Genomic DNA, 24383 nt, shown 5'->3' with positions numbered 1-24383 from the left:
AGGTGCGCTATGTAAGTTTTCCCCAGGTAGTATGACTTCAATTTATAGTCAAAGACATAATAAGACTAGCGTGGCATGGTGGAGCAGCTGGTAAATCATTGGCCTCAGAGTTCTGAGGACCCGGGTTCGATCCCGGCCCCACCTGTGTGGAGTTTGCATGTTCTCCCTGTGCCTAAGTGGGTTTTCTCCAGCTTCTCCAAGCACTGAGATTGACTGGCAACCAGTTTAGGGTGTACCCGCCCCCTTTCCCATCAACAGCTGGGATAGGCTCCAGCACTCCCTGTGACCCTTGTGAGGATAAGCGGCAAAGAAAACAGATGGGTGGATGGATGTTTAACTTTACTGTCCTTTATGTGCCATACGGTTAACAAACACCTACGGATTGACGGTTTAATGGATATTGAAATTATGATTTTGTGTAAATGGCTCTTAAGGACACACAATAATTGAATAATCTCCTCCATGCCAAGATAACAAAACCTGTGTTGACACCGCACCTTATTTCAGGGGGGAAAAAAATGAGTCCAAAAAGTATTGTTTTCTATTTTGTCCTTTGTTGTGGTCTTGATATGAGCTCATGTTTTGCCAGGTAACATTACAATATTGTCCCCTTCTGACACACGTACAGTTTCCTCTAAATGACTCAGCAGCTACAACATCACCCACATGATTTTGTGCTTTTCAAGACTTTTCTTATCATACTCTTCAAGCGTGAATGTAACCTTGAAGAAACACATGATCCACAAGTCCCTTGTCCGCCTAATGTCTTTAAAAATACCAGCTCGCACCCACAATGAAAACTAACGTGCATGTTTTTGGAGTGTCATAGGAAGTCATGGTACCCCGAGAAAACCCAGAATGGGAAGAACAAACAACACTGGAGAGCCAGTTGAGGTTCAAACACGGGATCTTTCTACTGTGAGGAAGACACGCTAACCACAGTTACGCAACTAAGTTATTGCTGCCACTTTAGTAATTCCATCAAGTAAAGTTGCTAAATTCAGCAAGATGGTTGTTCAGACTGTAAAATATCAATATAGCAACATGCAACTGCACGGATATGAACTATAGCTCAAGAACACGGGTGTCCAACTCAATTCATCTTTATTATCACACTTTTAACAACACAGCTGCAACTCTAATAAACCGTTTTTACACAAAACACAAAAGTAAGAGAATCATAAAGAAGCCAACAAAAGTTATCACATCAAAATACACCAAGGCTTCCTTCACATTCCCCACGGAAAAAAAAATCCTTAATTTGATCACACATAAAGAGTTGCGTATGATTGAATGGTCATTTCCCGCTTATTTCGTATGTCCGTTTACCATCTTTTAAAAATGTGTCACCGATGTACAAGGTACATGATGAAATGCAGTAAAGTCAAAGGACTTTATTCCTCAGTGTACAAATCCTGTGTCCTTCTTTTACGACGTTTTATTTCCGTTGAGCACAATGCGGGATCATCAATGTCATCGTTCACGTCTGCGACGAGCTGATTTTGGAAGCGAAAAAGCAACTCGTGTCACAAACTCAAGGCTTGGAACCAGATATGGCCCACCACATCATTTTACGCCGCTCGATAAAGCAAACCATGTGCCTCAACTTTGTGTTTATTGTTGAGATATGGACTAAAATTGCAAATGAACCGTATCTTCATTTTTCATGACGTTGTGATATAAATGTTAACTGGGGAGGCTAAGTTTGTGGCCAATTATTTTGGTTTGATCATTTGCCAGGACCGCAATATTATATGTCAGATTATAAATAAGAGCTATAACCATAATTATCTCTCTTAAGAGAGTTGTTTTCACGTGAACTCCATCTAATATCCTCGTTGAGCCGCGTGGTGCGTACACACGCTGTCATGTGATCTCTCGGTGACGTCACCGCGACGTAGGACTGGGTCGCCGCGCGTAGTACAGTTTGAAGTTTCAGGAGTTTGAAGTCGAAAAGTCCTCCGGGGGTGGGGGTTCGGGGCAACCATAAAAAATGAAAGAGGCGATAAGAGCTACCGTGCTGGCCGGTTGAGTGCGTTGGAGGAGAGTTCGGGCTTGGCCGCGGTGAGGGAGAACACGAGCCGTCGACACTAACCAAGCCTCACCGGTGAGTTCAGCAAATGAGTCGCGGAAGGTTGAGAGGCCAATTTTAAAAGTTGTTCCAGAAAAACTCAAACTTTACACTCGTTGTACAACTCAACAACAAGTGTCACATCTTCTCTGATTACTGCATGATTCCCAATGGACTTGTTTCATCCCGGTTCGTGAAATCCGCGTGTTATGTCGTCATTGTTTATCATTTTCTGTTTCGTGACCGTGGGCGAAGAAATGCGGAATGAATGCCCCCCCAAGTATGTATCCGTTGCCTCCTCCGGTTTTTTAAATCTCCTTCCTTCCACCATTTATCTGCTTCCTTTCTTTTTACTGCTACCCCCCCCCCCCCAGTCACACAGACACAAACTCGGATTATTTCTTTCCTGTATCTCTGGGGAAGAGGGAATGGCCGTCTCGAATGTTCATCATTACAATAAACGCTCCAAAGTTCAACACAACTTGCTGGCAAAACATTTTTCTCTCTAGTCATAAGGAAGTGTAGGATTTTTAAAATTGACAAAACTGATGCCGTCATAAACCGGTCATCAACCCTAACCGGACCATTTTATTCTTTTAACATCTAACTCAAAGATCTAACTGTCACCCAAGTGGAAAAACATAAACACTTAAAGATACACACATAAAAAGACACAAATAATTGGATAATAAATGATTACTCATAATGGAGTAATGTAAAGGTGCACCTCTCGTGTCTCATTCTATTTTTTTTGGGGGGGGGGATTCAATATGTGCCTGCAACGTTTTTCATTTGGCCTTCCTTTTTGTATTGAACATTAAATCCTACAAATCTGCTTTCATCTAAAGTGCATACTGCACTCACCTTTTTTCTGCTGTTTATATACTAACAAGCAAAATCTGTTTTAATTGCTTGTGAATGTCATTCTTCAAAAATTCTCCCAAAAGGCTGGAATTCACTTCTCTGGTCAACATCATGCGTTCAACACAACAGCAGCATGTTTACAAGCAACAACGTTCGTTAGTACTAGCTTGCTAGGCTACGTCAGGTTTTGTGTCTTGTTTGGAAGTGATATTGTTTTAAACGTATTTGAACAACCTCTAGCAAACTACACAAACATCCTCTCTTGTCCTGAGCACTGGTGACCACCAACTTGTTTTTTTCTCCCCCATTTTCTTCTTAGAATACAGTTGGCTCGATCCACATGTAATTGTCACCTTGCTAACAGATCGCATATGAGTTGACCACGTAAAGCCCAATGATGGTAGAAAAATGGGATGCGGTGGTATCGGAATACAAGGTTTTATTACTGTAATCTCACATCGAGCAAATTTGTCTTGTAGTCTGATCCGCGCAATGCGTGTTGTCTCTCATCCATCTAGTTTCCCCCATGCAGCTTGTCATTTATTTTAAGTTAACATTTTAAACATTTTATTGGCCCTCATTTATTTACAATTCTACATGACGATGGTTAAAAAAAAAACAAAAAAGAAAACTACAGTGGCCAGAATGGCGACGAGGAGTAAAGGAATTTTGTGAGCCAATCAATGACATCATTGATCGGCTTGTCCAATTATGACAGTAAAGCTGATTAATCGATGAGCGTAAAATGCTCATGAGCGGCCGATTCCGATCTCACCAACCCAATCAGCGTAAAGTCTACTAAAATAAAATGACTGAAAGAAGAAGCTGCGTTCCGATCCTTATTGATCAAGTGTGTGAGAGCAAGAGCACCAAACACTGAGTGTAGAACAGAACCAAAAGATACGTTTAACATTTACTGAAAAACATACGTTAGTGCTAACACGGCTGTCACTTTGATTGGCCGGCGAAGCCCAATAGAAGACTGTGCGTGTAGGCATGCAACTTTCTTATGTCGTTCGACTGTGGTGCTATATTTAGATTGAAGTGATGGTGCCTGATGTGAAAGTCTCAAAAAAGATCGCACATGGAATTATAGTACAATGTATCCAAATTGTTACTTGTTTAAATGTAATGCAGCACATTCCGACCCGCTTCTGATTTTTTTTTCCACATGGACCGTTACTGCTCATTGTGTCGATCGATCGCAAATTTACTATTTGTAGGTGGCATGACTGCGTGACAAAAAACAACAAATCAAGAGCAACGTCTGCCTGTCATCTGCGCTTGTTGTAGGTGTCACCAATATGCCGATCGCGATCTACTGGTCAGTCGCAAAGGTACTGTGGGAAGATGGCATTAAAACGTAGATTTATAGCATCCTCAATATGAAATTTGTCACTTGATTAACAGTCGCTTTAACTAATCTGACCTTTTCTGACATGTCGCTGCGCATGTGTACATAACGGTGCATTTTAGCAAGGTAACAAGTTATCCTCAAATTTATATCTTCTAAACTTACGAGTACAAAATAAGTGGGACGAAGTAAAAATACTAACATGTACCATTTCCATACGGAATAGGAAGAGGATTTTTCTCCCCTCGATTTCCAAAGTGCGTGAGTCTGTCAGTCAGCAATCGGTATACCAAAAAAGTAAAATGTGGTGTGGCACTTTCAGCCTGTTCATAAAAACTACAACACTGACTGAAGGAATTAAAATCCCAGTTGTCAGGACAGCAGTCAAAGCTTCGTTCCGGGTGAGTCAATTAATCATTAAGAACAAGAAACCCTTCTAAGACGGAGAGATGTTAAAAGAGGCATTCATTGAAGTGTCTGACTCGCTGTTCCAAGACTTCAAAAACAAAGAAGGAATACTATCTTCGATCAGAGCTCTCCAGCTATCAAGAACTGCCGTTACACGGCGCACTGAAGCCATGGCCGAGGGTTTGCTGAGCATCACAAACTGCGAGTGTTTTTCACTGCAGCTGGTTGCGTTTACAGATGTGAGTGACAGGCCGGCCGTGCCACTTAATTCGGATGGCGCTCACTGATATGATTGCAAAAGAGGAACCGTTAACAGTCCTGGCCATGAAAGAGCACACGTGATGAGAGAACATATTTCAATCTTTTAAAAACTTTGTTGAAACAACTCGGCTCCCAGTGTGAAAATTGATGTCCATCTCCACCAATGGAGCACCTGCTTTCGAGATCTGTGTCCGGAGATTAATTTTTTTTTTTTTTCAGAAAGATAAACGTGAGGAATATAACCAACTAAATGATGTCCAACAGCTGCTAGACTTGTCATTCTATCTGATCTGACCCACATGTTGAATGACAATCTACAGCTGAGAGGTAAAAACAAAAGTGGGATCAATACGATAAGATCAGTTAATGATTTTAATCAAACTCTCATCAAAGCTCCGGCGCAGTGATTTGGCAAACTTACAAAAACCCGCGCCACAACCACCACCCAAAAACAAACAAACAAAAAAAGGTAGATCATGGGACGTTGACTGCTTGAAAAATAGATCTTGGAGCAAAAAAGTTTGGGCACCCCTGTTGCAGTGTTAAGCCTGGGCCAGGAGAAAAGTGTATGTAAAAGACACTAGGTAAATTTTGGGCATCATTTCATTCTTAAAGGGGAAATCCAGTGGTTTGCATGTACAGTATATCCAATTTTGACAATGTGATGTTAAATCCTCTCTCATTTAGTAGTGTTTTGAGAAGATTTTTATCGACAATTACGAATTTTCAGGGGCGTTGCAATTTTCGTGAGTCAAATGACCTACGTGCATGGATGTGACTTGTTAGATGCCATTCCAAACGCGCGATTACATGGGACACCATTTAAGCCCAGCGCTGATTTCTCAGATGTATCATCATCTGATGAATAAATAGCAGTATCGGTTCATCGGGGAGACGGAGGAATATTTCCATAATGATTTGAAACTGTGGCTGTAATTAATGTTAAATTTTCGGATGGTTCTTCGGGCAGAATGACACGGAGTCTGACTACTCGGAGGCCTACGCGCGACATAAGTGCGTAAACAAAGGCCCCGGGAGCTCCAGGGTGGCAGCTCCGGATGGTTCTTCGGACGGGAATGACGCGGAGTCTCACGAGCGAGCTTCAGCGGCGGCGGAGGCCTTTAGCCGAGTTTCTGCGGCGGCGGAGGGGAGGCCTTTAGCTGAGCGTCGGCGTCCGGGGCTAACGGCCTCCGCCGCCGCCGAACCTCGGCTAACGGCCTCCCCAGATGCCGAAGCTCGCTCGTGAGACTCACTCGGCTTGCGGCCCGTCGCTGGATCTCACTCGTCTGACTCTGCGTCATTCCCGTCCAAAGAACCATCCGTGCCTACCGGCCCGGAGCTCCGGGGGCCTTCGTTTACACACTTATGTCCCGCGCGTAGGCATCCGAGTAGTCAGACTCTGCGTCATTCCGCCAGAAGAACCATCCGAATAGTCAACACGATACAAATCTTCTCAAAACACTATTAAATGAGAGGATTTAACATGACATTGTCAAAATAGAGTACATGACCTATGGGATACATTGTTCATGCAATCCACTGGATTTCCCCTTTAATAAATTAATATAAATTGCAATTCCAAAGCACAATTGTCTTAAACTGTCCATATATGGTACAGTAAATATATTAAGATAATTTTATATAGCCTACTGATAATTGGAATGAATTCTAATCCCTTGACCAAACATTCGAACACAACCTGCTGTTAAACACATCTGACGCCAAGTCCCTCAACGCACGGTTTAGCCAGTTAAGCGCCAGCCTGGTCTATGTTCTCATTCGCTGACTCTGACGTCCTTCAACATTTCAGACCAACGCCATTCCAACGCCTGCAATCACAGTCACAGATAAAGTTGAACAATTGGGTAAAAATAATACCTGCACCTCACATGCATAAATCTTGAAAAAATATTCATTCTCTGCACCATTTATTTTCACTTGGGTGACGGGTGTGCTATCCCGGCAGACTCTGGGCGAGAGGCGGTGTATACCTTGAACTGGTCGCCAGCCAGTTGCAGGCTTAAAAATGTCCAGTCATCACACTACAATTAACGAATACTTACTGTAGTTACAGTAGTGCCATGGCAAGTGGGAAAGGAGAGCAATTGTGGCGGCTTACTTTTCAACTGTTTATTGAATGCCGCAAGAACAGCAAAACAAAATGAAGAGGCTTATGCAAGGGATGCTGTCAGCCACAGCTCACGGCCCAACACTCACACAAGCTCAGTCCACCGAGCCCCACCTATCAGAGGCGCACGTATGCATCTATCACACGGACGCTACAATCTACTGCAGTTATTTTTTGCATGTTATTTATCTGTAGTTTTGAGAGGCCCTGTAGCTCAGTGGTTAAAGCACTGGTTTGGTAAACCAGGGGTTGTGAGTTCGTATCCTACTGGGGCCTCCACTCCCTGAGAAGGGTTGTGTCAGGAAGGGCATCCGGCATAAAAATTGTGCCAAATATATATGTGCGTTCATCTGAGATGACAGGCTGTGGTGACCCCGAAAGGGACAAGCCGAAAGAAACTTACTTTATTTATCTGTAGTTTTGTGTTCATAAAGATTTACAATGTGTTTGAAAAGTATGTTTTAATAACTTTAGCGTTGTCAAATAACTTTTAAGTGTGTGAGTGATGGGACTCATTGGGAGTCACTGTACCTTAGGCCAGTCACTAAAAATAGTTATATGAGGAACTGTTGTTTGGTGGTAAAGTTTTCATAAAAGCTTAAGCACTTTCACATAAGCGTGTTGTACACCCGTGGGAGCCCCTCTGGCTTGACAAGACCTGTTTATCCAGAATGAGGGCCAAACTTCCACAACAACTGTTCTGTGCGTGTCCAGTAGGTGGCATGCTGGTGCTGCTGCAGTGCTCTCACTGCTCTGATCTATAAATATTTAAAAAGCATCGAAAGCCTACTTTTTTCTGGATCTGATTACTAAACTGGAAAACAATAACAAAAACCTTAGCTCTTGTTATTAATAATTTATTGATCAGAATAAGGCGGCATGGTGTATCAGCTGGAAAGCGCTGGCCTCATGGTTCTGAGGACCCGGGTTCAATTCCGGCCCTCCTCGTGTGGAATTTGCATGTTCTCCCCGTGCCTGCGTGGTTTTTTTCTGGGCACTGCGGTTTCCTCCCACGTCGCCAAAACATGCAACATTAATTGGACACTCTAAATTGCCCCTAGGTGTGATTGTGAGGGTGACTGGTTGTCTGTCTCGATGTGCCTTGCGATTGGCAGGCAACCAGTTCAAGGTGTACCCTGCCGCCTGCTCGTTGACAGCTGGGTTGGCTCCAGCACTCCCGCGACCATTGTGAGGATAAGCAGTTAAGAAAATGGATGGATGGATGATCAGAATAGTGGGCTTTTTGGTCACTGTGACAGGTAACACTCGTAAATGTCAGTTTCTGCCTGGTGCTGCTTTTTTCTCGTTATAATTTGTATCTTAGAATGCCATCTTTTTCATGACATCCTTGCAGAAAAATGTCACTTGTCACAGTTATTTAAATTGCAGTGCTTTCAGATTTTATGTTTGACACAACACAGAGATTGAAAGTTTTATTTATTTATTTATTTTTTTGCTTAAGAGCTGCTGGGTAGCAGTGAAAACACTCATCAGAGGGAGTTTAATTTTTAAGCCTGGTCAGGAAGAATTATTCCCCAAATGTGGCTATATTATCCTCTTTATTTTGCCAACACAATATTTTGGGAAACATTGTTTTGTTTTCCAGTGACGCAAATGAATTAAATGCCATATTATTATATTAATTCATCTGTAGCCGTACAGTACAGAAAAGAGTAATTGACCCGAATTTTCAATTAACGCAAATAGTCAGAGATCCATTGTATAAGGCAGTGTTTATACTACAGGTCCAAGTGCCCAGTTCTGATTGAAAGTTTACATGAGATTTTTTTGGTATTTTTCAAGTGACCCGTATCTTATACTGTATATTCTATGTTTACATTCACGAAGCACGTGAAATAATCTGCATGCACATATTCTAAAATCCTACGTAAATAACTCCACAAGAACTAACCTGAGGCCATAGAAAATGGGAAATGAATAGATGAATGATGGAGACACCTGTAATGTATTCTGTTTTGAGCATACTGTTTTATGTAATTAGATGGCGTTGAGCTTTCATTGATGAGGTCCATTTGATCTGTATTTTTTTCTACTTTTGCATGAGACCTACTGTAATTGCAATATATGATTGCAGATCCCATGCATTTTCCTGCCTTGTAAGTAACACGCCCATACGCTTATCCACATTTAGTCACATGGAGCAGAAAAATCGAAACGGTGCCACTTGAACCATGTTGAGTAAATCCAAACTCAAATGTTCAAACTCTTCAATTTTAAAAGTCTTTTCATAATGCAAAGAAATAACAGCGGCCAAGTGTGCAGTGCCGGCCGGATGTTTTGTTGGTTTGTCAGCTGGCAGCGTTACAAAAAAAACAAAAACATGGAAGGAAACCGTGCAGCATTGGCACAGGCAGCAAGAATTTAGTTGAAGATCTGAAAACAGGAGTTTACTTCTCTTACCTTTTGTCAACTTTGATTTACTTTTGGGATTTAAGATGCAGTACATAATTAATATGATGTCGTTAAGAGTCTGTGCAGGTAATTAGTTTCAGTTTCTAGCCCATACTCCTTACTTGCTGCCCAAAAGCCAAGAAACTCTTGGCAAAGCCAAGATGGATTGCCTTTGTCATTTCGTATGAATTAAAATCTCATATTGTATATTTTGGTTAATGCGTTAGTTGGTTAAGCAGTGGCCAGGTACCACATCATTTAATATATATTCAGAATTTGTAGCTAAAACATTCCTTATAATCTGTACTGCATTTTATGATCTATAACTTCTGTACAATGGTTATTTTGCCTTGTGTGACAAATGATCACGTTTTCCGCACTGGGAATTTACGGTTGATGACTTAACTCTTGAACGTTGCTCAGACTCTTATCAGTTTGGTTTAACTGTTGCTATCTGTTTTGCGTCATTCTGACGATAATATCATAAGATGCTTTGTTTTCACTTAAAGATGGCCGATTGAAAAGATGCAGACAAGGACACTTTCTTTCCAGTTGGTTAATCATAAACATACTATGGCCCATGGCTGGCTTGTGGGACTTTCTTTTTTTAACATTTATATTAAGAATATTTTTATTTAATTTTATGCTTAAAATGGTGGCAGCATGGTGGATGACTGGTTAGAGGGTCAGCGTCACAGTTTTGAAGACTGGGGTTCCAATTGTGGCACCGCCCTGTGTTTAGTGTGTGGAGTTTCCATCTTCTCCCTGTGCATGCGTGGGTTTTCCCCAGGCAGTCCAGTTTCCTCTCACATCCAAAAAACATGCACGGTGGGTGAATTGGAACCTCAAAATTGTAGGTGTGATTGTTTGCCCTTCGACTGGATGGCAACCAGTTCAGGGTGTACCCCGCCTCCTGCCCGAAGATAGCTACGATAGGCTCCAGCACTCTTGCGACCCTTGTGAGGATAAGCGGCTCTTGTAATGGATCGATGGATGGACTTAAAATGTTCAATACTAATGGCACATGCTTTGACAAAAAAAATGTGAACCCTATGAAAATCTGTTGAGAAATGAACAAGCTCATGTTTGTTTTCAATGTCCATGCTTTGTCTATGCTGGAAACGTTGGTCTCACCGACGTGGCAGCCGGGCTGCTACAGTGTGTCTCTATGAAGTGTTTCATTTTTGTTTGTATTGCTTATTAGAACTAGAATCACTGCGTCAAGAGTTGACTTCTAAGAGATACGCCGTCTGATGCCACAGCGGCACCGCTTGAGGCCTTGTGCTACGACGGCAAACACCCTCCTTACGGCGGCACCCTGCTGAGTGCAGTGTGAAAAGGCTTTTATGGACAGATGCACGAACGCACCTCATAATTTGTGTTCTGTCCTCCGCCGAAATTCTGCAACTCACACACCAAACATCTTTGATTTGATTGAACCCAGGCTAAGAATCCCTCCTCTAATATGTCCAGAAATCAAAAGGGCAAATTCCATGAACATACCATGTTTGTATGTCAGGAATATAAAGGTGGTTCCTTTTGTTTATTTTTTCCAGGGGCCCGAGGCAATTGCTTGGCTTGGCTGCCCCATTCATTGTGGCATCTCTGATTTATTAAAAAAAAAAAAAAACATTACTTACGTATGCTTCCCTGATTTCTAATTGCAAGTATCAGACACAATTGGTTGAATGTTGCTTGTAAGATTGGAAAATCGATTCCTACCTTTATTAAGGCCTGCATTGCTTTTAGAACTGTGTGACAGTGAGGCTGCATGGAGATGAATAGTATTAGGCCAAATGTGTTTTTGCTGCAGTTCTTTCAACTGAATATTTTATGTGGTTCTGGATTTGTTGTGAATTTATCAAAACGTGATTATTTAGTTTTTTTTTTCCATCATTTTTCAGTGTTGTTTTTCTTTTGTCCGTTTCAGTTGCTGCTCTACTGCTACAAGTAACGTGCATCAATGTCGTGGTTTGAGGTAAGCAAGACACGCACGGACGCACGCACACACACACAGTGGTTAACAAACAGTTATATAGTAAACCTTTATGAAGACAATGAGCCACTAAACTGACAAGATGGATTAGTGGCTAATTGCCCCATGGTTGTTTTGAGGTCCAGAGGAAAAACAAGTACTCAAAGAGACGAAGTATTCATTTTCAATCCATTGAAGTACTGTACATTCTTTTAACCAAAAATGCTTCAGCCCTCTTAAGATGGTTTTTTTTTTTTGTTCATTCCTTTTAGTGGAAACCAAATGTTTACATTTCCCAAAGGTTATCCATCCATTTTCTTTGCCATTTATCCTCAGTAGAGTTGCGGAGAGTGCTGGAGCTTATTCCAGCTGCCATCGGGCACGAGGCGGGAACACCCAGAACTTGTTGCCAGCCAATCGCAGGGCACATTGAGACAAACAGCTACACTCACAATCACACTTATAGGCAATTTAGGGTGTCCAATTAATGTGCTAGGAATCAGTTAATTGAAAAAAAAATCTAAGACAAAAATTCTGGATATAGCTTAGAATAACAAGGAATATTCATCCATCCATTTTCCAAGCCACTTATCCTCACGAGGGTTGCGGGAGTGCTGGAGACTATCCCAGGTAACTGTGGACGAAAGGCTGACTACACCAAGAGGTCATCGAGAGTCAGCATATAACTGCTTCCCCAGGAGATTCAAATCACTATTTTCCTTAAGTCCCATTTTGTGCTCACAGTACATGCTCACTGCTCATTATATTCAAGCGGATAGACACTACATACAAATCCATCCATCCATCCATCCATCCATCCATCCATCCATCCATCCATCCATCCATCCATCCATCCATCCTTTTTCTGAGTCGCTTCTCCTCACAAGAGTTGCGAGAGTGCTGGAGCCTATCCCAGCTGTCATCGGTCAGGAGGCAGGGTATACCCTGAACTGGTTGAGCTAATTGGAGTACACATAGAGACAGACAACAGTTGCACTCACAATCACACCTAGGGGCAATTTAGAGTCCAAAAAGAATGCATGTGTCTACAATGAATGCATGTTTTTGGGATGTGGAAGGCACAGGGAAAACATACAAAGTCCACACAGGCAGGGCCGGGGTTTGAACCCTGATCCTCGGAAGAGGGAGGCCAACGCTTTACCAGCTGAGCGACCGTGCTGCCCAAATACAGTACATACATGTAAATGGATATGGGGTTGAAACCTTTTATGTCCAAATTTGGTCAATTTCACATGTTTACAAAACTCAATACTATCAGTCACTTCCCATGCGGGTATATTATTTTTTCATATTACAGAGTAATCTAAAGCATTGAAAAGTGCCTTGCTTTCTTTGACAATGAAATGTTTATGGCTCAACAAACATACCAACTTTAGAAGACATGGTGGTTTTGTTGTAATTCAAAGATCATCAGATGTTTCCAGTTAACTTTGGAATTTTAATTCTGAAAATATTCAACTTCTATGTGTTGGATGGTAATTTATGGCAGGCATACTTGTAGAGGAAGTGTGGGAAGTGCAGGGAACCTGGAAACAGGCTCTATTCTGGGATTGAGACTAATCACACTCCTTGCAACTCCGGCTGTGATTATCCGTTCAGTATGGGCGAAGGTTTTCCAGCTTTGCCACTGGCTACCTGCTGAGATACATGTTCATAAACATCAGACTCGCAGCGTGAAGGTCATCATGCTCTTCTCACCATCGTGATTAATTAATATTCACTTTCCCAATTAGGTAAATAGCAGCCGCTTTGATTGCTCCTGATGTGTTTTTAGACTAACAGCCTGATGAAATGCTCTCATCTCTGATTACATGATGCTGGTACATACTGAGATGATGTGTGCGTGTCTGTGTGCGCACGCAGGCATGTTTGTTTAAATGCAGTATTTATTAGGTTAAGCACCGAGTCGTAGTCAGACTAAGTTTGAAGACTGGGTTTGAGGTCCAGTTTTTCCGCACTAAACTCACCTGGGAATGCCAAGTTGATAAGATTTTCTCTGTGCATTGAGCCTGAACCATAAAAGGGGCTAACTTTAACTGTTGCCACAAAATTAGATGCAAACAATCAAAGAATGAGGGAAGGGATTCAAAAGCAGCACAGAGACGTCGAGTTTTCACATCTTTATTGATTTTTAAAATGAGACTCTACCCATGACAAGGGAAAAAAATGACCACTCTCCTTCTCCCCCAACTCTTGACACAGCAGACCACACACAATACTATCCCGAGCAACAATCGTAATTCTTATCTCCCGGACCTAGAGTCCGGTGTGGTACCAAGACTTGGTACCAAAACTGACTTGTGAGAAGCAGTATGGTGACACAAGTCATCCAAACTGCAAGCATCAGGTCACTTATTCATTGACTTTTGTTCTGTTTAACTTCACGACTAAGGAGTGTGCAGTAGCTGATATTGAATAGGTTTAATATTTACCATTATACGCACAACCGTTTTCTGAGCAGATCAGGGAGGAAACATCACTCCTAACTCACCCCAATCCACAGTTCAGTCATTCAAGTCATTCAATAATTGGGGCGTTGCTGTCATTCATTGTAATGCTCAAGTGTGTTTTTCTTTTTCTTTCTTTTCTTTTTTCTTTTTTTGCACGATACTATAACATCATGGATACACAATGGCTCTGATAAAACTATCAGTGTGAGAACCTTTAAGGAAAGGATCTGGAGCCTCCAATGATTATCCTGTTCGCACACTTGACACGCACGCACAGTGTGAAGATCAGGTGTTGCCACTTCTGGCGGGGTCAAACCTCTCACTGAAATTTCCTTTTTTTCCACCCCTGTCTGTCACTAACTTCTTTTCATTTTTGTCAGAAAAATTTAAATCCAAACTGCACTGCATGTGGTAGCCTGTGTGGAGTTTGTTATCCTTGTTATTAAGAGACAATTGGCAGATTGTAAATGCCAATGTGCTCAGGCAACATCGAGCGGCAACTTCATTTGTTTACAGAATGAGCACACAAAAGGCTTTGATATGAAAGGCAATTTGTGAAAGCAAATTATGCAGATTGGTGGCTGGTGTCACGAGCCGTATTATAAAGATTTCTCTCGTGACACAAGTGAGTGCATTGGACTGTCTGCCACATTCAAACAACACCTTGAATCAAATATGAGAGTGTCTTTCTTTCCAGGAAAGAGGGAGCCACTTGACTTCTCACATACAGGCTTTAGTTGTATTTATCATAAAACATATATAGAACAATATGCACTTTGTCATTGTTGTCCATTGGTAAACTTGTACAGTGGAATCTCTGAGTTTGAACACAGTCCATTTCTCTGGCACGTGTATGTTTCCATCATGAAACCTTTATTGGAGAAAGTTAACCTGCATTCAACTAAAATAAATCAAAACAAATTGCCATTTGAAGACACTTGCTTTAGAGTGCCTCATTGTGGCAGCAACCAAAGCCTGCTGCGTTATATTCCAGTCACCAGAGGATTTCAGTTTGTAGATTTTTCCAGCTCAAATATATATTTTTGTTTACAAAGTAGTTGTCATGAGTAAGGCTGGACCACGACTAAGAGGGGCGTGGCCTGGCCACTGCTCCGAGCGGTTTCATCTCTGACACCTGTCGCCGGTCACAGCTATTTCACATGAGTCACTGTGTTTAGACCAAGTATTTAAGTTGGAGTTTTGTCACTTGAATTTGAAAGTTCGTTGCTTTGTGTTAGTGAGTTGCATTCATTGCCTGTGGACTCTCCGCTTCTACGTGTAAGTTAGAGTAACCCTAGTCACAACGATTCTGTGCCCTTTAGTTTCATCCTGTCTTGTTGAGTTTGTTAGTTTGCCGCAGAGTCATCGGTCCTTGTTGTATGTCTTTTGGATCCCGCCTTGATGCCTTGATGGACTGCTACACAGTGTATGACCCAGTTTCCGGAATAAACATTGAACATTATGCCTCTGCCTCGAAGTCCTGCATTTGGGTCCTCCCCCACACCAGAGGTTCGTGACAGTAGGATCTGTTTTTCCAAGTCACGGTAGTGGTGTTTGGTTGACAGTAGACAGTTGAACGCAGTGTGGTTTCAGCACATTCAGCAGACACAAAAGCTTGATTTATTTAAGGAAAAAAATATTTTTAAAAACAATTTTAAAGCTTTATTTCATGCAACAAACTTTTTTAAATCATTCAAACGTGGCATAGTTGCTAAAAACACTGTTCTCTGTGGTTTGTCAAATTTACAAAACAAGTTTTCACTTTATAGAAACTTTAATATATGATTCTTTTAATATGAAAGTTCAGCCATCCATTTTCTGTATGGTGCAGTTTAAAATACATGTAAAACTTTTAGTGAACAGCTTTTCATCTTCAAACAGACTCATTTATTGCACCTCATGATAGGTGAAGTGCAAAAAGGAATTTGGGCTTGAAGTTGTTCCGCCTAACGCTGCAAATCACTTGGGCGAAGGGAGTGAGTCATCCGCATTGACAGCCCCTTGATTAATACAGAAGTGCGGCAAATAAGAGCGCAATCGTCTTATTAGTTTTCCTGATGCGGAGGCCTGCTGAGCATCGTATGCCCGATCTGATCTGACTGCCCTTCCTGCTTCCATCTCATTCACACTTCTTGTTTGTCGTGTGGCGAGACACCAGCCGGGTGATAGCACTACCAGCTGCTTTCTTCCTGCTGCTGCTTGGATGTATGACACAGTGCCATTCAACTAACAAAAAAACAACACATTCAAGGTTCTTTGGAAAATGTATGTGTACATTATCCTCTCATGCTTCCAAAATGGCATCCCATTTAAAGTTAAAGAGCCAAAGAAATAAGGCTAAATGAAGATGTCCTTCTGTAGTTTTTTTCGGTTCCTTCAAATGAACTAACATTGGGGAAAAAAAAATGTTTTTGTGTGATTGCTTTGAACAGCGGGGCCCACCAAAGAGGGTATTGATTCTGTTTTCTTGGCTGCCGCTGTATCATCTTGACACTTTTAAAATAAGGTGCTTGGTGTCCCATTCACACAAACAGAATGGATTTGTCATGTTCTCGTTTGTCAAGCAGATAGTGGTACTCTCTTTAAGCTAGTGTTCACCACTACTGTCAACACAAAAAGAGATGAATGATAACTCGTGTAAAACGTGCTTCCCCTGCTGTAAATACAATGTGGTGTACGTAGTTGCACGTCATTTTACTTCACGGGTGAATTTTGCATGGAGTTATCCTGCTCTTGTCATCTTTGATTATTTAAAAATATGCATGACGTGCATTATTACATTTGAAAAGGTTACTAGCTTCTTGTATTAGTGAGATGTTTGTTGTCTGTAGGAAACTCCCTGGTACAGTTTTTTGATCAATTAATTCACATAACACAACAGTTAGTTCCGACCAAGCAATTTGATTGAACAAGTCATTCCATTTTTTACAATAAAATAGGACTCTGACATTTAACTTTACATATCACACTGCTTCACAAGTGTTTTAACTCATTAATCAGGCCTATTGAAAGAAATCTCACAATCCCTCATTTTCTGAAATGAAAAGAGCTAATCTGCACTTTTGGTCTCCTTTCGACACTGGTGGCATTTTGCCGTGTTTAATTTGTCTTGAGGGTCATAAACGTCTGCTGTAGGACAGCTTTCTAGGTACAGTGGATGATGGAAAATTAGAAACGTAGACTCGCTGGCATTCTCCGATAATGTAGCTATAAGTATGAGAAGGCTCTGATTCACTATTTTCTTGTGATCAAGGTAAAATAGTTAATAAAGATTACCCCTGTCATCTGGCATGTTTGCGTTGGGGATACTATATGTGAAAGTATTCCATTTAATCCTTCTCAAATGGTGGTCTCAAATGTATTCATGATCACCAGTCAATTAGAAGTGGCAATATTAGGGATGGAGAAGACTTCTGTAAAAGTTGAAGTATCAACTCAACCTTTTTACCGAAGTGTTAATGTAATGGTTTCCAAACTACTTAAAGTATGAAAATTTAAGTAATGCATGGTGGGAAAATCCATTAAGTATAAAAACATCACAGAGGTGTTTGCATGTTCTCCAAATATCTGTATAGGTTTTCTGCGGGCACTCCGGTTTCCTCCCACATCTCAAAAACACGCATTAATTGAAGACTCTAAATTGCCCGTAGGTGTGATTGTGAGTGTGACTGTTGTTTGTCTCTATGTGCCCTGCGATTGGCTGGTGACCAGTTCAGGGTGTCCTGGCCGAAGATAGCTGTGATGGGCTCCAGCACTCTTGCGACCCTTGTGAGGATAACCGACTCAGAAAATGGATAGATGCCCCAGCGGCCCGTCATCCCCCTTCTTTCCCCATAAAGGCTGTAATGACAATAATGTTATATTAAAGTGTTACTTTAAAGGCTGCCTGTTTCAGCTGCATATATGCCCATTGAAAATTATTTAGTAGGCCTACAATGTTAATACATTAAAATAACGTGTACTACGAAACATTGTTTTCATGGAATGGAGGATCCTAGTTACCTAAAGTATTTTAATTGTGCAAAATGTCAAACTTCAATGGCATGTAATCAATAAACTTTATTAGACGGTAAATGTGTATCAACTGTAAACTTTGCTGCAGGAATCTGCGAGGGCCACAGATGTATGATAAGAAAACGGGCCAAAAATAATTTGTGTACCCCAGGCAGGCTTAGAAACAAATAAGTGCTGTCAAAATGAATGATTAAGCCAAGTGATTAAGAATAATAAAATACACAAAAAAGGGGAAAAAACTCTATATAATCAATATAGACCCCTTTAGGTATTACAGTTTGTACTCAAGCCTGTATGTAGCACAACAGGGTGATTTATTGGCTGTAATAAGCACAATCCAAAAGGAAATACATCAATGTTTTTTTTTTGTTATTGTAAGGAGTAGAAAGTATAGATATTTGCATAAAAATGTAAGGCATAAGTAGAAGTTAAAAGTAGGCTGAGAAATAAAAACTCCAGTAAATGTATCAAAATTTTCTACTTCGGTAAAGTAACAAGTTATTTGTACTGTACTTCATTACTTGACACCTCTGGAAGAATATGACACATGGCTATCGTAGAAATGTACTTAAAACAGTACACATTGTTCATATCTTGTAGATCAATTTAGAAATGGCCAAAGTATTGCACAACAATACGCCTTAAAGTTATCTTTGAGTCGCAAGTAGCTAACTAGCTAGCTCAACAGCTTGCTAGATAAAAACAAACAAACAAATCTTATCAGACTCACACGGGCCGTTAGAGGAACTTTTGACAATTGTTTTCACACTTTGTAATTATAACTGAAGCAGTTGCGTAAGTGTTTTTGTTGGCGGAGCCGAATAACTGATACTACTACTACTACTTATAATAATCATGATTAAAAAAAGAATCAAATAGACAATTGGCTGTCACTTACTACTGTAAACTAATAAATGTCTCTTGTAGGGCTGTTCTATAAAAGCCATATCACACTGGAGGTTGTTATACTGTATTAGTCAGTACTGTACATGGCTGTGATGTCGTAGGCACGAGGCCCCATCGGTCCCTCACCGCTCATATTACATAAATGTTAACACTATCCACATATTGATGGTATTGTTATGGTTGTTATCTAAACACAACATCATACACCCTATTAAACACCCCAGTCTAAATAGCATTAAGTACATAATTTAGTGAAAGAAGAAGTCTCTTGATCTATCTTGAAACGGCTTGTTAGTGACAACATAGTGTGGAAATTCTTGGTATGTGGCTAATAAGACTGTATTGACTTTTTAGGTTAGATTTAGGATGACAAGAGACTAAATTAGCTTGAGAAAAATGACCATCCGTTAAATCGGTTATTATTGTCGGTGCAATAAACAATCTCCCTTGCTGTTAGGAAAGTAATTGGTACACACAGTCATCTCATAGCTGTTGGCAGGTGTGATGTTTTATTGACCTTTACCCATCACTGACAGCATCCATATTTACACATTTGAGAATGTGATTTCATAGGTAGGTCATTAAGAAAACCAAAGAATCCAATTATTGGGTAGAAAAACAATTTAATCTCACTGTGGTTTGAGTGAATTGCTACATTTTTGTTAGTGGTCAGTATTGTTTATTGTATGGATATAAATCAGCCTTGTAGCCCTGCTGTTATGCACACATGCATAAAACAGGGCCTGAGAGAGAGGCATAGACCAAGTTGAATTATAGTGAATATGGATGTGTGAAGCTTGGGATAAGTGGCTTGAGCCACATCCACACAAGACCAGATACACTGCGATATATACGGGGATCCAGGCAAGAATTGAGTCATGCATCTGACTGCATTTATGCACATCATGTTCGGTGCATCTCTGATGTGGGCTTTCACACAGCAGCCAAATCTCACACTCTAGCGCAATATGTCAGACTTCTTTTCACTTTGTGTTGAGATTGAGGTTAATAGTTATTCTTGTCGTGTTATTTTCTTTAATTACTTGTATTTTATTTTCTGTTTAATGTGGTATTTTGAATTGCCTTATCTGTTTTGTATCTTCTGTGTGGCATCCCCTCGCAAGCAAGATGCTAGATCTCTAGGGTTTTTTTTCACTTAAATAAATAACTGTCAACAACTTGCAACATTGCTACCAGAAACGTTTTCAAAGGCAATTGATTAGGTGAAATCAAATCTTTCACTCTGACACGGTCACAGTTCCTACTGATCCATTTGAAAAAGACCAGGATCGTTCAAAAAACCTCCAGTCATTTCACATGTGTGTATTTTGTATCAGAAAGCCATCTTGAGTTTGAAAGCCCTTGGAAGAGTATATTCATATAGCAAATAACACAAAGACACCGAATTTTGATTGGACCACTACAAATTAGCCATTACATAACTGTAGGCCGCTCAACCGAGACACCCGCTGTGAAATGACTACAATAGACTGTTGGTAATCAAATTTGATGTAAGTTGTAAATGCAGCTCAGTGCTTTTCAACAGAAACAAGGCACCCACTGCACACCTTTGACATGAATAAATCTTTATGAGCTACTAATGGTCATTACATAGAACAATCTATGCTAATTTCCTCCTTCACTTATTGTTGCTTTGCAGGGTTGTAGGGAGTCTCTTCCTGTGGTCCACCACGTGGTCAGGCGACGTTACTCAGGCCCGTTGCTGCTTCCGCCACTGCGGAGGAGACATTCGTGTCAAGATCACCATTCTGACACCCGTCGGGTCTCTGCCGCGCATGGTCTACCGTTGCATCGCCTGGAGGCTCTCTACTGTCGCGCGTTGGCCAGTCACGATGAGCACCGGTCAGTTCATTTTTTCTGTTTGTCTAACTGTCAGTCTGACTCATCATTGTGCATGTGCAATAAGTCTGTATTCAGAAGTCACCACATAAAAACATTACTTGTATTATGCCAAGAAAATATCCTCCATCCCCATACGACCAGCCTGAACTATTTACTGTACACCAGGGCTTGCCAGCCTTTTTGGAACAAAGAGCTATTTCTTATTAATGCATGGGCCTACAAGTCTTGTGCACACTTCTGAAATCTCACATTTGCTCAAATGATCTTAAGCTACAGTATATATTATTAATAATAATTAATGCTAATTGTTCACCAGTATGTGAGGACACTGGTCTTGGTAATGATTTCTCAAAATGAGTATCCACAATGATTTTAAAAGGTAATAAATAGGTAAATACAATATGCAACACTTTTTTTTTTTTTTTAATAAATCTCTAGTGTTTACATTTTCAAATGATTACTTCTATACTTTACACCATTACTAGGAAATCACAATGTCTTATCACTGGTGAACTATTGTCAAAACAGACCTGCAAGCAACTCATTTGGGTGTTACCATCAGGCAGTGTTCACCTTTTTTATGCAATTCTAAATGCGATCATGTTGTTTACACCAAATTCAGATACCAAGTACAGTAAATGAAGTGAGAGCAGATAGAATTGTGAAATTTTTGGATTTACAATTTTTGTGATTATGTTCAAGATTAAGTTAATTGCCTCTTTCTCTACTGCTGTAGTCCGTGTTCATCAATATTTACATTGCTGTGCGTGCATGCTTCAAATCTAACAAGGCACGATAGTATATACTACCACCTCAAATGAGGTATTTTCTCCATTCTCAGAAAGTCCTTGGAAATATTTGTTTAAAAACCCAAGACTATCATCCAATTCTTAATTGCTGAGACTACTCTTTTCTATCACCCACCAACCATGTCACGTTTTCTGTTACCTGGTCACTCATGAGTGCTCTACATCCAGTCATGTGATTTATGAGTGGGGTCCCTATTGAACAAACAAAATTGAAAGGTCATAATGTGAATTAATATTGAAAGTTGCACGTAATTTAGTGCTGCTTGATGACTGACATGGGATCTAATCACGCATGTTCAGGTCTCAACTAAGTCTGGTCTAAGTCTAAGTGGAGTCAAGTCCCATGTCAAGCTACCTTAATAATGCAGTCCATATTCTTTACCGACTTTCTCGTCCAATAACACACCGTCTACATCTGTGTGTGAATGAGGATTTTATTCATCATAAAACACATACCAATATCACAATATGTGTCACTATACGAGCGAAACACATTTCCCAATATGGAATATGGTATTCCTTTGATCAGGTGATTGAAAACACTGAAAAACGCACCATAAGACTATGGTTACTAAATACTGCCATAGCCCAAGCTGCAGAGTACTTGTGTTGAATGATGAACTTTACGTAGCTCAATGTAGCCACCCGCAATTGCCCAGAGTCTGTGGGATCCACATTGGCAGATTATTCTGTGAGGAGCCGGTAAATGGCGAGTGTTGGACCCCAAAGCCGACTACAAAGGTTGAGCAATTCACCCCTCCGTACAGGGCACTTAACCATGCCTCCTGAAGTGACGTCACGCCACGTGCGCTGACGTCAGACATACAATTAGCAAAAATATCGGCGCAGCAATAAAAGAATACAGCGAAACTGTCCGATTTACCGGCTGATTTCTCACTCACATTCTTAGCTAACAGTGAAATATTGTTGAAAAGCAGACAGCAGGGCTTCAAGTATTTCAGCGAGGGGTATTTCAATGGTATTTACATGCATATCGACGGAGAAACCATTGATATTGGCGCGAGATCTTTACAGAGTCAGAGGAAGACCGAGAAGCCACATAATATAATATATTATAACCCAAAGACGAATTTGTCATTGACAGTTTCCTATTTTCGTGTTACATATCACACTTGTGTGCAGATTCTGTATATGTATCTGTATAGCCGTTTGTGAACCGCCGTATGAAGGAAAAGAAGGTGAGGCTTGTTTTACGAGTTGTTTCTCTCGTTTTCTTCGTGTAACGTCACGCACTCCCCTCAATAATTATTCTTGAATTAGTGACGAACCTACCTAAGTCCCGACCGAGTACGACAATCACTACTTTAATGTCCTCAAACATCCTTCCTTCAGTCTTGGTGTCTCGGTGCACGTTGAAGGCTTTTAGGACTGCTAGTCCGGTTTAGCTTAGCTAATTAGCCGACAACAGAGACACGTTTGTGCAGTCAGATCATTGCAAAATATCGCTCAACACAAATCAAGTGTGTTAATCATTCACACATAGCTATGTTATGCAAGCGAAGAACTGCTAATTCATTTATATGAGACATGTATTGAAAATCAAATATACGGCATACCTTCATGCAAACAAACAAAGTCCGGATTAGCTTCACTCGGGAGCGCCGAACAGAGACACGTTTGTGCAGTCAGATCATCGCAAAATATCGCTCAACACAGATCAAGTGTGTCAATCATTCACACTTAGCTATGTTATGCAAGCGAAGAACTGCTAATTCATTTATATGAGACATGTTTTGAAAATCAAATTTAGGGCTTACCTTCGTGCAAACATATCTGTTCCGGTTGATGGATTCAGTTGATCATGCGGTCTTCCACAAAGTTTTATCCATCAAAGACATTTTCTCGTACTCGGTCTTCTGTTCCGGTTGATTTTAGATAGATTCAGTTGATGATGCGGTCTTCCACAAATTTCGATCCATCAAAGACATTTTTCGTACTGGGTCTTCGGTTTTGGAAAGGGTACGAATTGAACTCCACCAACTAGCCTTTCAGGATACCTGTCGTCACTATTATAAAGTCCGTGACTACACCTCTTAACCACATCTATTGTTAAAGAACCCAAATACGCGATAAAACGCCAACAGAAGCTATACTGGACCATGCAGCATTGTCTGAGCAAACTGAGTCCAAAAAAGGGGCGTGGTTTATGCATATCTCTGGCCTCTGATTGGTCAGTGACGCGAATTGCGCAATTTCTACGGAGGGGTCAATTACACAGTTGTATCAAACAAAGGTAGCACGTAACGACAAATTGTTGACATGAACAGTATGTAAAGTAGAGTTAGAGTAGGAAAACTAACTAAAAGAGGTGGAAGGAAGACACGACTAAATTACAAAGAAATGCCCCCCCCCCACCTTAACTATTTTGTTAATATTTTCTGTATGTAAAGTGTGTGCCTTGACTTCACACACGTTGGAAAACTTTGTCATAAAACATACAGAGAGCAAATCCCTGTCTCAAGTACATAACGGGGCACTTGCCTCTCAAATGCGCATTAAAGGCAGAGGAAATGAGTTTTCAAATTCACAGTTGATGGACAGATGGTGAACAGCTCGGACTCAGGAGGGCGGAGAGTAGCGTAAGGGCCAAGTGAGGCAGGAAGCTGAGAGCAAGAGAGACGGAGAGGAGGCGAGAGAAAGTGGAGTGTTGCACACTCCTGTGCGCTCTTCATCAGTGCGGCGCGTGGACACCAGTGCGTCATGTCACATCCTCGCCTTCGCTAACGTCCACTTCAAATTGCGTCTTATCCCCCATCATGGCTCCTGTGTACTGAAGAAATCCGCTTCCCAAAACTAGCGACCATATGCAGAACAACATGGAGTGCA

The 24383-nt window shown here is 40.9% G+C and overlaps 1 protein-coding gene across 1 annotated transcript in view; it reads left to right on the top strand.

Annotated features, from left to right (window-relative positions):
* The first annotated feature begins 1850 nt into the window (after positions 1–1850).
* LOC133503171 (cAMP-specific 3',5'-cyclic phosphodiesterase 4C-like) overlaps positions 1851–24383 on the top strand; it is an 83482-nt gene continuing 60949 nt past the window's right edge. The window contains exons 1-3 of the mRNA XM_061824458.1: positions 1851–2107; positions 11429–11476; positions 20525–20727. Coding sequence (XP_061680442.1) covers positions 11462–11476; positions 20525–20727 — 218 coding nt within the window. The 5' untranslated portion in view covers positions 1851–2107; positions 11429–11461. The remainder of the gene's footprint in view (positions 2108–11428; positions 11477–20524; positions 20728–24383) is intronic.

The sequence above is a fragment of the Syngnathoides biaculeatus genome, chromosome 7 (assembly GCF_019802595.1).
Source record: "Syngnathoides biaculeatus isolate LvHL_M chromosome 7, ASM1980259v1, whole genome shotgun sequence".
Classification (NCBI taxonomy): domain Eukaryota; kingdom Metazoa; phylum Chordata; class Actinopteri; order Syngnathiformes; family Syngnathidae; genus Syngnathoides; species Syngnathoides biaculeatus.
Note: the sequence above shows the minus strand (reverse complement) of the source record. Positions and strands in the feature narration are given on the sequence as shown.